Source organism: Mesoplodon bidens (assembly GCF_964165515.1).
Source record: "Mesoplodon bidens genome assembly, chromosome: 18".
NCBI classification, from domain to species: Eukaryota; Metazoa; Chordata; class Mammalia; order Artiodactyla; family Ziphiidae; genus Mesoplodon; species Mesoplodon bidens.
Window position 1 is genome coordinate 58,562,501 of NC_138175.1, and position 12,407 is coordinate 58,574,907.

Here is a 12,407-nt window from a genome sequence, read left to right on the forward strand (position 1 = left end):
CAGTTTGCTAATATTTTGTTGAGAATTTTCCCATCTACTTTCATCAAAGATATTGGACTATAATTTTCTTTTTTTGGTGGTGTCTTTGTCTGGTTTTGGTATCCCAGTGATGGTGGCTTCATAGAATGTCTTTGGGAGTGTTCCCTCCTCTTCAATCTTTTGGAAGAGCTTGAGAAGGATTAGTATATAAGTTCTTCTTTGTATGTTTGGTAGAATTCACCTGTGAAGACTCTGGTCCTGGACTTTTGTTTGTAGGAAGTCTTTTTTTTTTAAATTACATATTCTATTTTATTTCTAGTGATTGGTCTGTTCAAATTATCTATTTCTTTTTGATTCAGTTTTGGTGCATTGTGTGTTTCTAAAAACTTGTCCATTTCTTCTAGGTTGTCCAATTTGTTGGCATATAATTGTTCATAGTATTCTCATTTTTTCATTGCATTTCTGTGGTATCAGTTGCTATTTCTCTTTCATTTCTTATTTTGTTTATTTGGGTCCTCTCTCTTTTCTTCTTGGTGAGCCTGGCCAAAGGTTTGTCAATTTTGTTTACCCTTTCAAAGAACCAGCTTTGTTTTATTGATTTTTTTCTATTGCTTTTAAAAAATCTCTATTTATTTCCTCTCTGATCCTTATTATTTCATCCCTTCTGCTGACTGTAGGTTTTGTTTATTCTTCTTTTTCTAATTCTTCTAGGTGGTAGGTTAGTTTGTTTGAGATTTTTCCTATTTCTTGAAGAAGGCCTGTATCACTATGAACTTCCCTCTAAGAACTGCTTTTGCTGCTTCCCATAGATTTTGTATGATTGTGTTTTGTCATTTGTCTCAAGGTATTTTTTAATTTCCTCTTTGATTTCCTCCTCGACCCATTGGTTTTTTAGTAGCATGTTGTTTATTCTCCATGTAATTGTTGTTTTTCTCATTTTTTTTCCTGTGGTTGATTTCTAGTTTCATGCTCTTGTGGTCAGAAAAGATGCTTGAAATAATTTCTATACTATTAAATTTGTTGAGGCTTGTTTTATGCCCTAGTATGTAATCAATCCTAGAGAATTTTCCATGTGCACTTGAAAAAATGTGTATTCTGGTTTTTTTTGGATGTAATGTCCTGAAAATATCAATTAAGTCTAACTGTTCTATTGTATCATTCAGGATCTCTGTTGCTTTATTGATTTGCTATCTGGAAGATCTGTCCATTGATGTGAGTGGGGTGTTATAGTCCCATTGATTTCCTCCTTTATGTCTGTTAGTATTTATTTTATGCATTTGGGTGCTCCTATATTGGTGCATATATGTTGACGAGTGTAATATCCTCTTCTTTTATCATTATATAGTGTCCTTCTTTATCTTTCCTGTTTATAGCCTCTGTTTTGTTTGATATGAGTGTTGTGACCCCTGCTTTCTTGTCATTTCCATTTGCATGAAATATCTTTTTCCATCCCCTCACTTTCAATCTATGTGTGTCCTTTGCCCCAAAGTGGGTCTCTTGTAGACAGTATATTGTAGGCTTGTTTTTTTTTAATCCAACCTGCCACTCTGTCTTTTTATTGGAGCATTTAGTCCATTGTCATTTAAGGTAATTATTGATAGATATGTCCTTATTGCCATTTTAAACCTTGTTTTCCCATTGATTTTGTACTTCTTCTTGTTCCTTTCTGTTTTTCCTTTTGTGGTTTGATGATTTTCTTTGTATTATGCTTGTGTTCTCTTCTTTTTTGTTTTTTGTGAATCTATTGTATGTTTTTTGATTTGTGGTTACCCTGTTTTTCAAGTATGTTAACCCCTTCCTATATCTACTTGCTTGGACTGGTAGTCATATAAGCTGAAACACATTCTGAAAAAACAAAACCCACTACATCTTCTTACTCTCCTCCCCACATTGTATGATCTTGACGTCCTCTTTTACATCTGCAGGTTTATCCTTCTGCCATTCATTGTGGCTATCAGCACTTTCACAGAAAATTTTGCAGAACTTTTTTTGATTTTTAAAAAATCTGTGCACTGGCTTATTTAAGTGATTTACTTTCCAGTTGTGATTTTCTCTTTCCTATAGAGTCTTGCTGCTTTTCTATTTAGAGAAGGCCTTTCAATATTTCCTTTGGGCTAGGTTTAGTATTGCTGTATTCTTTTACTTTTTGCTTGTCTGAGAATTTCTTTCTCTCTTCTTCTATTCTATTCTTCTAAATAATCTTGCTGGGTAGAGTATCCTAGGTTGCAGATTTTTCCCTTTCAGGACTTTGAATGTATCTTGCCCCTCCCTTCTAACCTGCAATGTTTCTGTAGAGAAATTACCTGATAGCCTTATGGGGGTTCCCTTGTAATTAACTTTTTCTTTTGCTGCCTTTAGAATCCCCTCTTTAACTTTTGCCATTTTAATTATGATATGTCTTGGTGTAGGTCTGTTTGGGTTCATCTTGTTTGGGACCCTCTGTGCTTCCTGTACCTGGATATCTGTTTCCTTCTTTAGGTTTGGGAAATTTTCAGCCATATTTCTTCAAATGCATTTTCAATCCCCTTTTCTCTTTCTTCTCCTTCTGGTATCCCTATTTTGCATATATTGGCATGCTTTATATTATCCCATAGGTCTCTTATATTGCTTTCTTCTTTTCTTTCTTCATTTGGCTGTCTGCTGTTCTGATTGGGAGATTTCCATTATTCTATCTTCCAGATCACATATTCATTCTTTTCCATATTCAATCTGCTATTTATTGTCTTTAGCTCAGTTTTCACCTCACCAAATGAATTTAAAATTTTTTCTTGGTTCCTTTTATAGCTTCTAGTTTCTTTTTACAGTAATCTGCATTTCTATCAATAGCTCTTAATTCCTTTAATATTTTCATTATCTCCTTTTTTAAATTCAGTGTCTATTAGACTGAGGAGGTCTGTTTCATTGTTTGTTCTTTCAGGGGAATTCTCTTGATCTTTTAATCTGGAGTGACGCCTCTGCTTCTTCATTTTACTTATATTTCTCTTACCCTATGGGTTTAGGAGGAACAGTTATCTACTGTGGTCTTAGAGGGTTTTTTTTATGTTGGCTAAACATGCTGTGTGTCTTGCAGGATCTCAGTTCTCTGACCAGGGACTGAACCTGGGCCATGGCAATGAAAGCACCAAATCCTAACCACTAGACCACCAGGGAACTCCCGAGGGCTATTTTTATATGGAATGTCCCTGTGGAGCCTGCGTGGTTTTAATACTTTTGGTGCAAGGGCTGCTTTTAGTATGGATGCCTGCTGCATCTTTCCCCAGTGTGTGCTGGCCATTATCCACTTGATAGGGAGTGTGACTGATGTTGCGGTGACCAGAGCCTGCCCTGGATAGTGAGTGGGGCTTCCTCTTTGCTCTGTGGTTTTCACTGCCCTGTTGGGGTAAGGGCATGCTCCCTAGTTGTTGGAGTAGAGGCCCCCAGACCCATTTCTAAGCTGTGGTGTGAGGTGGGTGGGATGGGAGAGGAGTCAGTGAGTATTCCTCAATTCGAGCTGCCCATCAGGCAGCACGCTGTGGTGTCATTTGTCACCTGTTGTGTGGGCTCACAAAGTACACTGTTGTTGGCACTGCCCTCGGCCCTGCCTCCACTGTGGGAAGGCAAGAAATCAGCCCAGATGTCCCTCAGGCGCTGTGTTCACAAAAGTACAAGCACAGATTTGTAGGCACTGATCCACTAAAGTCAGGTATCGGGACTGCAGCGGAAGCAGCCCAGACTCCAGGCCAGCCACACAGCTGCTAAGGCCAGACTATCCCAACTGTGGGAACACCTGCAGTCCACTTGGCTGTCCTGCAGGCACTGAGTTTACAAAGGCAGTGGCAGTAACATAAATCCAAGGTGTGGACAGCCGCTGAGGATAAGCTCTGATTTCAGCCCCACCTCCATTCTCTGGCCAATCGCTGGTGCTTACGCACTCCCACACTCCCAGAGGTCCAAGAAAGAGGCTGGTATGGCGGGCCCTCCCCTTCTCAACATCAAATGAAACTGGTCCAGACCTCCAGAACCACCCTGCATGGGAAACACTAAATGGACATTCTGGGCCATTTGTTACTTGGCAAGAGCTAACAGACACAACCATGAAAGTCAGGACTTTGAGTTGGGGGAAAACATCTGGAAAGGGGAGATGTTTCCTCATACTGAAAAAAAGACTGGGGTCCACTCTAAAAATCACCCTCCACAGGTCTGTCAGGGGAGAGGTGCTTCCTTCTAAAACAACTTTCCCTGCCCTGGAGTTCTCTGCTCATTTTTCGCTAAGTTTGGAAGCACTGTTTCAGTCTTAGGGATCCACATTTATTCTTTTATAAATTTATTTATTTATTTACTTATGGCTGCGTGGGGTCTTCATTGCTGCGTGCAGGCTTTCTCTAGTTGCGGCGAGCAGGGGCTACTCTTAGCTACTCTTAGTTGTGGTGCGCGGGCTTCTCGTTGGGGTGGATTCTCTTGTTGCACAGCACGGGCTCTAGGTGCACAGGCTTCAGTAGTTGTGGCTCACAGGCTCTAGAGCACAGGCTCAGTAGCTGTGGTGCATGGGCTTAGTTGCTCTGCGGCACGTGGGGTCTTCCTGGACCAGGGCTCGAACCCATGTTCCCTACATTGGCAGGCGGATTCTTAACCACTGCACCACCAGGGAAGTCCCCACATTTATTCTTAAGACCCTGCTCCCTGTTACCATGCCAACTGCACCAAAGGAACTGAACCTTTTATTTATTTAAATGTATGGACCAAATGTCTACTCAGTCATAAAATGAACAATCAAAAGGCCGGCCAGAGACTCACAGATATATCTTCGGGTCTACTTTCATGGGTTACAATTAGAATATTGAACCAGGAAGGTGGTGGAGGTGAGTCTGGTAGATGCAAGGTCCAGTCCTGACCCTGTGACATCCTTCCTGTGTGATCTCGGGCACCACACGGAGCTTCCCAGAGCCTTGGTTTCCTCGTCAGCAACATGGGGATGGTAGGGTATCTACCCGCTAGTGCTGAGAGCCCGAGCATAAAAGGCTCAGCGGGGTGCCTGCCTATAGGAGGCCCTGGCAGCCCTCAGCCCTCATTCTTGGGCTGGTCCACCACGGTTTCTGCAGGACCACCACCATCAACAGGCTCCTCCTCCCAGTCGGAGCTCAGGTGTTGAGTCAGGTGCGGCAGCTGGGCAAAGGTGTCCCCCACCTTCTTGTCAGCGTGTGTCCTCTGGTGTCGAGTGAGGGCGGAGGAGAAGCTGAAGGCCTTGCCGCAGCCGCTGCACTCGTACGGCTTCTCCCCAGTGTGCACGATGTGGTGCTGGATCAGGTAGGAGCGGTTGCTGAAGGCCTTGCCACACTCGGGGCACGCATAGGGCCGCTCGCCGGTGTGCGTGCGCCGGTGCAGCGTCAGCGACGAGTCCTGGCTGAAGGCGCGGCCGCAGTCCTTGCACCGGTAGGGCTTCTCTCCGGTGTGGACCTTCTGGTGCTCAATTAGGGAGGACACGTGGCTGAAGGTGGCGCCGCACTCCAGGCACTTGTAGGGCCGCGCCCCTGTGTGCACGAGGTGGTGCTGCACCAGGTGCAAGCGGTTGCTGAAGGCGCGGCCGCAGTCCTGGCAGGCGTAGGGCCGCTCGCCAGCGTGCACGCGCCGGTGCTGGCTCAGGTGCGACACCTGCGTGAAGGCCTTGCCACACTGTGCGCACATGTACGGCCTCTCGCCCATGTGGATGCGCCGGTGCTCAGCCAGCGAGGCGCTCTGGCTGAAGGGCGCACTGCACTCCGGGCACGTGTAGGGCTTCTCGCCTGTGTGCACGCGACGGTGCTGCGCCAGGTGCGTGATCTGCGTGAAGGCCTTGGCGCACTGGCCACAGGCGTAGGGCCGCTCGGCAGTGTGCGTGCGCTGGTGGCAGATGAGCGCTGAGGAGAAGCGGAAGGCCTTGTCGCACTGTGCACACACAAACGGCTTCTCGCCCGTGTGGATGCGCTGGTGCTCCAGCAGGGAGGAGTGGTTGCGAAAGGCCTTGGCACACTGGCCACACGAGAAGGGCCGCTCGCCCATGTGCACACGCCGGTGCTGCGCCAGGTGCGTGGGGCGCACGAAAGCCTTGCCGCAGTCCACACAGCTGTGTGGCCGCTGGCCCGTGTGCGTGCGCCGGTGCGCTGCCAGGTAGGAGCCCTGGCTGAAGGCCTTGCCGCACTCGCCGCACGTGTAGGGCCGCTCGCCTGTGTGCGTCCGCCGGTGCAGCATCAGGTGCACGCTCTGGCTAAAGACCTTGCCGCAGTCGGGGCAGGAGAATGGCTTCTCCCCTGTGTGGGTTCTTTGGTGCAGGGTGAAGGCCGAGCAGTAGCTGAAGGCCTTTCCGCAGTCCTGACACTTCCACGGCTTTCTGGTGCCACCACCTCGTTCCTCCTCCTCCTCTGCACTGGCGTCTGTGTTCTTCTGGTTCGGGCTCTTTCTTGGTGCACCGCGCCTCTGGGGCCTGCAGTCAGCCTGGGTAGTTGGGGCGCTCGATCTGGTCCTGGGGGTTCTGGTGCATTCATCATGCTCTGGGACGCAGTCCTCAGTGGGGTCTTCCTCATGGACCTCCTGCTTCAAACAACTTTCCTGGTTCTCCCGGCCATCCCTGAAATGACCTTCGTGTTTCCGAGTTTCTTCCAACTCAGAGTCTTGCTGGATGGCAACTGTCAAGAGTCCTTCCATCCCGGCTTTGCAAGCTGCTGCCTCGATTTCACATCTTCGTTACTGGATGAGAAAGAAAGAGAGGGAGGGAGGGAAAGAGGGAGGGAGGGAAGGGAGGGAAGGAAGAGGAGGAAAGAAGGAAAGAAAGAAAAAAAGAAAGACAACAAAAAACCAAACAGGTTTGTCACCTGTCCCAGGCTGGAAAAGGATCAGTGCAGGGTCTGTCTACTGACAGTCTGGGTCAGATCACGCTTTGTTGCAGGACTATCCTGTGCATTGTAGGATGTTGAGCAGCATCCCTGGCCTCTACTCACTGGATGCCCCCAGATGTGACAACCAAAAATGTATCTAAGCCCTGCTGTTATGGGTTCAATTGCATCCATGCAAAAGATGTTCTGAAGTCCTAATCCCTGATGCCTGTGACTATGTGCACGTGTGGAGAGCAGTCAGTGACCTGCTTTGGGTTCAGCCCCCTGGGGTGGGTGGGCCAAGTGGGGGCCATCCTAGGGGTGATGAGTTTCTCCTGGTATCACCAGCAGCCCACCCCTCCATGAAAGACCCTGCTCACATGGGTCCAGAAGGCCCTGTGTCTGTCTCCCACCAGCAGCAACCAGCTTCCAGCTTGCTCCCTGCTGTGTGCAAAGTCACACTCACAGGCTGAGCCTGAGCCTCCCTCAAAAGGCTCTGAGCTTCCCACATCCCCCTGGTGCTCCCCACCCCAACCCCAGCAAAGACGAGCTACAGGTGGCGACGAGCAGGTATGTGTGGCACACAGAACACGCACAGCAGGTACAGGAAGACAGTGAAAGTTTTCATGGGCGGGTGGGCCACATGTCCGGACCAGGAGGAGACATTTCATCTTAACTAGCACACAGAGCGAGAGAGCCGTCAACACAGGGGTCCTGATTTCCACTCTGAGATCAACACCGCTCCACCCTCGCCCAAGGCCCAGCAGCATCAGCATTGCCCAGGACAAGTGCAGAGCTCGGCCCCTCCCCAGGCCTGGTAACTTGGAATCTGCCTTCTGATAAGAGCCCCGGGTGGTTTGTGGGCACAGGAACATCTAAGAGGCACTGGTCCCTTGACTGCGGCAAGGCCTTTAGCCAGAGCATGCACCTGATGCTCATCACTGGTCCCGGCCACTCTGAAGCCAACTCGGGTTTTATAGTATTATTATAGTGGCCAAAATAACCAGCACCTGTTGAACACAGACCTATGTGCCCAGCACCCTTTAAGCTATTTTATTCCTCAGTGAGGCTCCCAGAAGTGGCAATACTAGGACCCACACCTGGGCTGCCCAGCTCCAGAGCTTTTCCTCTTCCTCTCTCTCCCAATTAAAATCACTAATGGTGGGACTTCCCTGATGGTCCAGTGGTTAAGACACTGAGATCCTAATGCCCGGGTTTGATCCCTGGTTGGGGAACTAAGATCCCACATGCCACAACTAAAGATCCCACACGTCACAACTAAGACTCTGTACAGCCAAATAAATAAATACTTTTTTAAAAATCACTAATGGCTCCATAAATGCCACACTCCTCTCCATGGCCTGCACAGCATCTCCCTGACCTCAGCCTCTACAACACCCTCACCTGCTCTGGGCTTGCCCTGCTCCAGCCAGAGGCCTCCTCCCTGTTCCACAGACACTCCAGGCATGCTCCTGCCACAGGGCCTTTGCACTGGCCGTTCCATCTACCTGGAATGCTTGTCCCTCAGTGCAGGGCTCAGTGAGCCGAGACTTGGAGGAAGTTATGGAGCTATCATTCCAGGCCATGAGCCCAGCTAGTGCAAAGGCAGGACCATGATGGAGGTGATGGAGGAACAGTTAAAGGGCTGGGCAGAGTTGGGGGGCGCTGGAGAAGAGTGACCTAGGCGGAGAGCAGGGGAGATTAGATATGGCAGGGTGAGGGCCAGATCATGCAGGGTCTTTGTGCAGAGGTGAGAACTTTGCTGGTGGGAGCCAAATGGGGCCAGTCCCAGTTCTGGTGCCACCCCCACAGGCAGCCCTCAGGCTTGAGTGGGGCCTGACTGGGTCCCCAGAGCAGGCAGTGGTACCCACCTCGTGGGTTTGGGAGCATCGGGTCCTCTCCATGTCACTCAGGCTGTAGCCTGCCGTGGCCACACATGCCTCAGTGGGTCCAGTCACCATCTGTGAGAGAAAGAAACAGGGACCCCTGAAGGAAGATGCTGGGCCAGGCGCAGGTGAGTGGGTGGAGCAAGAACGCAGGGTGTTTCCTCTGTGTGCACGTGGGGAAGGTAAGTGGATTCAGGGTGGGGTACACCTGGGCCAGTCAGGTGCACAAGCAAGCAACCAAAAGGGAGACAGACATGCTCAGAGGCAGACACACATGTCACATCACACACAGACACACACATGGAGTTGCATGCAACCACACAGCGGGGGCAGTTATGCCACCCCCTGCCTTGGCCCTCAGATGCCCTTACACAGGCACCCATATGCTGTGGCACAGTCCTTCCCATACACAAGGAGGCAGGCAGTCTCGCACACCCACACAACTCCAAGCACGTCTGCGGTCACGCCTGCCCATGCACACATGGGTACACACACAACAAAGTCACACATGCCGCCCTGCTCAACGGGCAGGCCTGGCCTGGGACACCACCCACAGTGGCACCCCTAGTCACACGCAGAGTCATGCGGTGGGCAGAGCTCCGCACATGTCCAGAGCGGCAGGTTTTCAGGGTCTCACCCACGCACAGACAAACACACACACGCACACACACACACACACACGCAGTACTCCCACCCTCGCAGTGTCTCTCATCAATATCCTGTGCACAGCCCTCCACTCAGGCACACCCTGACCATCCAGCTCCATGCTGGCAGGAACACCCACCCAGCCACCCTACGCAGTTGCACAGCCAGGAATTGTGGAATTATACACCTCACACCCGCCTAGGAGAACAAGTTCCACACATGCCCAAAGTCACAGATAGGCAGAGGTCCCCAAATGCTCAAATTCACAGGCACAGGCCGCTAGGATCAGGCACGTGCAAACATGTGGTGACACTTGGGGACGGACTCACATGAAGTCTCATGCACAGATGGGACAGGCGGGCCTACACGCACAGTGATACACATAGCTACACGCCCGCACCGGCACAAAGTTCTGGAGTGGCACGCAGGGCAGGCCTCACACGCACAGGAACACGACGCTAGAGTCGGGATCATACCGGCACACACAGACACACAGGGGACAGGCGTACACGCAATCGCGCATGCGCACCGCGGTGCCCTCGCCTCCGGGACCAGCTCTGAAGGCCTTGGGCGACTCCCGCCGAGCCTGGCGGGTTTGGGTCAGTTTCTCCACGGTCTCTGGCCTATCCGGCCCACGCGGAGCCCCGGTGACCCCTCGTCCCGCGGTGGGCCACACAGGTCAAGGTAGCAGCTGCCACAAACTAGCCCAAGAGCCAGGACCGGCCCGGACTGCGCGTGCGCACTGGGAGAGTTGCGGCTCGCTCGGGTCCCTCAAGAACTACAACTCCCAGAAGGCGCCGCGCTGCGCCTGCACTGTGACGGCCCGCAGCGCCGGTGTCACGGAAACTACAAGTACCAGAAGGCCGTGCGACTGCACACAGTGGGATGACGAATCTCAGCGGCTCCGGAAGCCCGAGGAGGGCAGGGCGGCTGGGGGCGGGGCTTGGGTGTGTCTACCCGAGCTCCGCCCACCACGACCTAGGCGCCCTGGTGGGCGGGGTCAGTAATATGGGGGCGGGAATCTTCTTCCTCAAGGAGGGGGCGGAGTCCACAGGTGAGGGTAAAAAAGACCCTTAGGATCAGAGAGGCTAAGTGAGTCACCCCAGGCCACACAGCACAGAAAGGGCTTGAGCTGGAGTTTGCAACCCACAGTTCACCCTTAAGCCATGGAAATCATTTGTCTCAGAGATATGATGTAATTCTAGACCAGAGCGAAAAAGGTGACAAATCCATCGACGTGGGCAAACGATTATAGTACAGAACTCGACATAAGAGTCACTATTGGCCTAATGTTTTTGTAAAGTGCTTCTCCATAGAGTTAGGCTTCCTAAATTATTCCCTTCATAGGATTAGCCTTCATAAATCATTCCTTCGGCCATTAGAGAAATGGGCACAAGCTCATTTTTAGACAGTTGGGAAAGCAGAGAAACATGTGAATATACAATGGAAAGACGTATGTATGTCACCAGAATCAACATGCTAGACTGTGAGATACCGTATTATTTTACATACTCCCAAGGCTGCCCGTTAAACCATGACACCTGCTTTTCATTGTTTTTAATTGAGGTATAGTTGATGTACAATATTATATGAGTTTCAGGTGTACAGCATAGTGATTCAAATTTTTAAAGTTATACATCATTTATAGTTATTATAAAATACTGGTTATATTCCCTATGTTGTACAATATGTCTTTGTAGCTTATTTATTTATTTATTTATTTATTTATTATTTTTTTTTTTTGCTGTACGCGGGCCTCTCACTGCTGTGGCCTCTCCCGTTGCGGAGCACAGGCTCCGGACACACAGGCTCCGCGGCCATGGCTCGCGGGCCCAGCCGCTGCGCGGCATGTGGGATCTTCCGGGATAGGGGCACGAACCCGTGTCCGCTGCATCGGCAGGCGGACTCTCAACCACTGCGCCACCAGGGAAGCCCGCTTATTTATTTTATATATAGTGATTTGTATCTCAATCCTATACCCCTATTTTACCCCTCCCCCCTTCCCTCACTCCACTGGAAACATGCTTTCTTTACCTTTCAAGTTTTTGTTTTATGTGTAGATGTCCAGAGGCATTGTGGGTTTCCCCTCATCCTTCTGGAAGCTTCTGGCCTTGCATGGTAAGAACACGCCCACTGCCCCTCCAAGCCTGGGACTCATGGAGCAGAGCCTCCCAGCCAATCCACAGACCTGTAAGCATAAGAAGAAAGGATTTTTGTTTTAAGCCACCAAGGTTTTAAAATTCTTTTCTGGTTTAGTTTTACATTTGAATAGTTAAAAAACATGAGGGAACTTCCCTGGTGGCGCAGTGGTTAAGAATCTGCCTGCCACTGCAGGGGACACAGGTTCGAGCCCTGGTCTGGGAAGATCCCACATGCCGTGGAGCAACTAAGCCCATGTGTCACAACTACTGAACCTGTGCTCTAGAGCCCGTGAGCCACAACTACTGAGCCCACGTGCCATAACTACTGAAGCCCACGCGCCTAGAGCCCGGGCTCCGCAACAAGAGAAGCCACCGCAATGAAGCCCACGCACCGCAATGAAGAGCGGTCTCCACTCACCACAACCAGAGAAAGCCCGCGCACAGCCACGAAGACCCAGCACGGCCAAAAATTAATTAATTAATTAAAAAAAATAAAAATAAAAAACGCCTCTTACATTTTCCTCATAAACCATGTAGGGAGCTCAGAAGGCTGAAGGTTTTTTGTTTTTTTTTACTAAAAAGCTTTTTTTCCCCCCCTTTAAAAGAAAGGCAGGGATTACTCAAATACAGGAAAGGACCTTTCTATTCAAGTATATGATGTGGAAATATTATGAAGAAAAACATTTTATCATGCTCATTTCATTATTCTGTGGTTATTAGGAAAAAACATTCTATTAGTAGCAATTCAAGCAGGGCACAGAGGGAGGGCTCCATCTCTGCCCCACAGTGGGACTTTATCGGGGTGGCGTGACTGACGAGCCAGGGATGGCTGGGATGGCTCAGTTCATCCATACATCTGGGGCCTGGCTCTTCTCCATGCAGTGGGTGTTGGGACTGGCCAGACACCTCCGTGTGGCTCGCTTGGGCCTCCT

At 49.8% G+C, this 12,407-nt stretch overlaps 1 protein-coding gene across 1 annotated transcript; it reads right to left on the reverse strand.

The window, feature by feature from the left end:
- Nucleotides 1-5,016: 5,016 nt before the first annotated feature.
- ZNF835 (zinc finger protein 835) lies at nucleotides 5,017-10,023 on the reverse strand (the record flags this gene model as incomplete). The annotated part of the gene is made up of 3 exons (XM_081216099.1): nucleotides 9,864-10,023; nucleotides 8,675-8,764; nucleotides 5,017-6,678 (listed from the first exon to the last, which is right to left on the reverse strand). Exon 3 carries the CDS (start codon nucleotides 6,634-6,636, stop codon nucleotides 5,017-5,019), a length of 1,620 nt encoding a protein of 539 aa, XP_081072225.1. The 5' UTR covers nucleotides 6,637-6,678; nucleotides 8,675-8,764; nucleotides 9,864-10,023.
- Nucleotides 10,024-12,407: the final 2,384 nt, after the last annotated feature.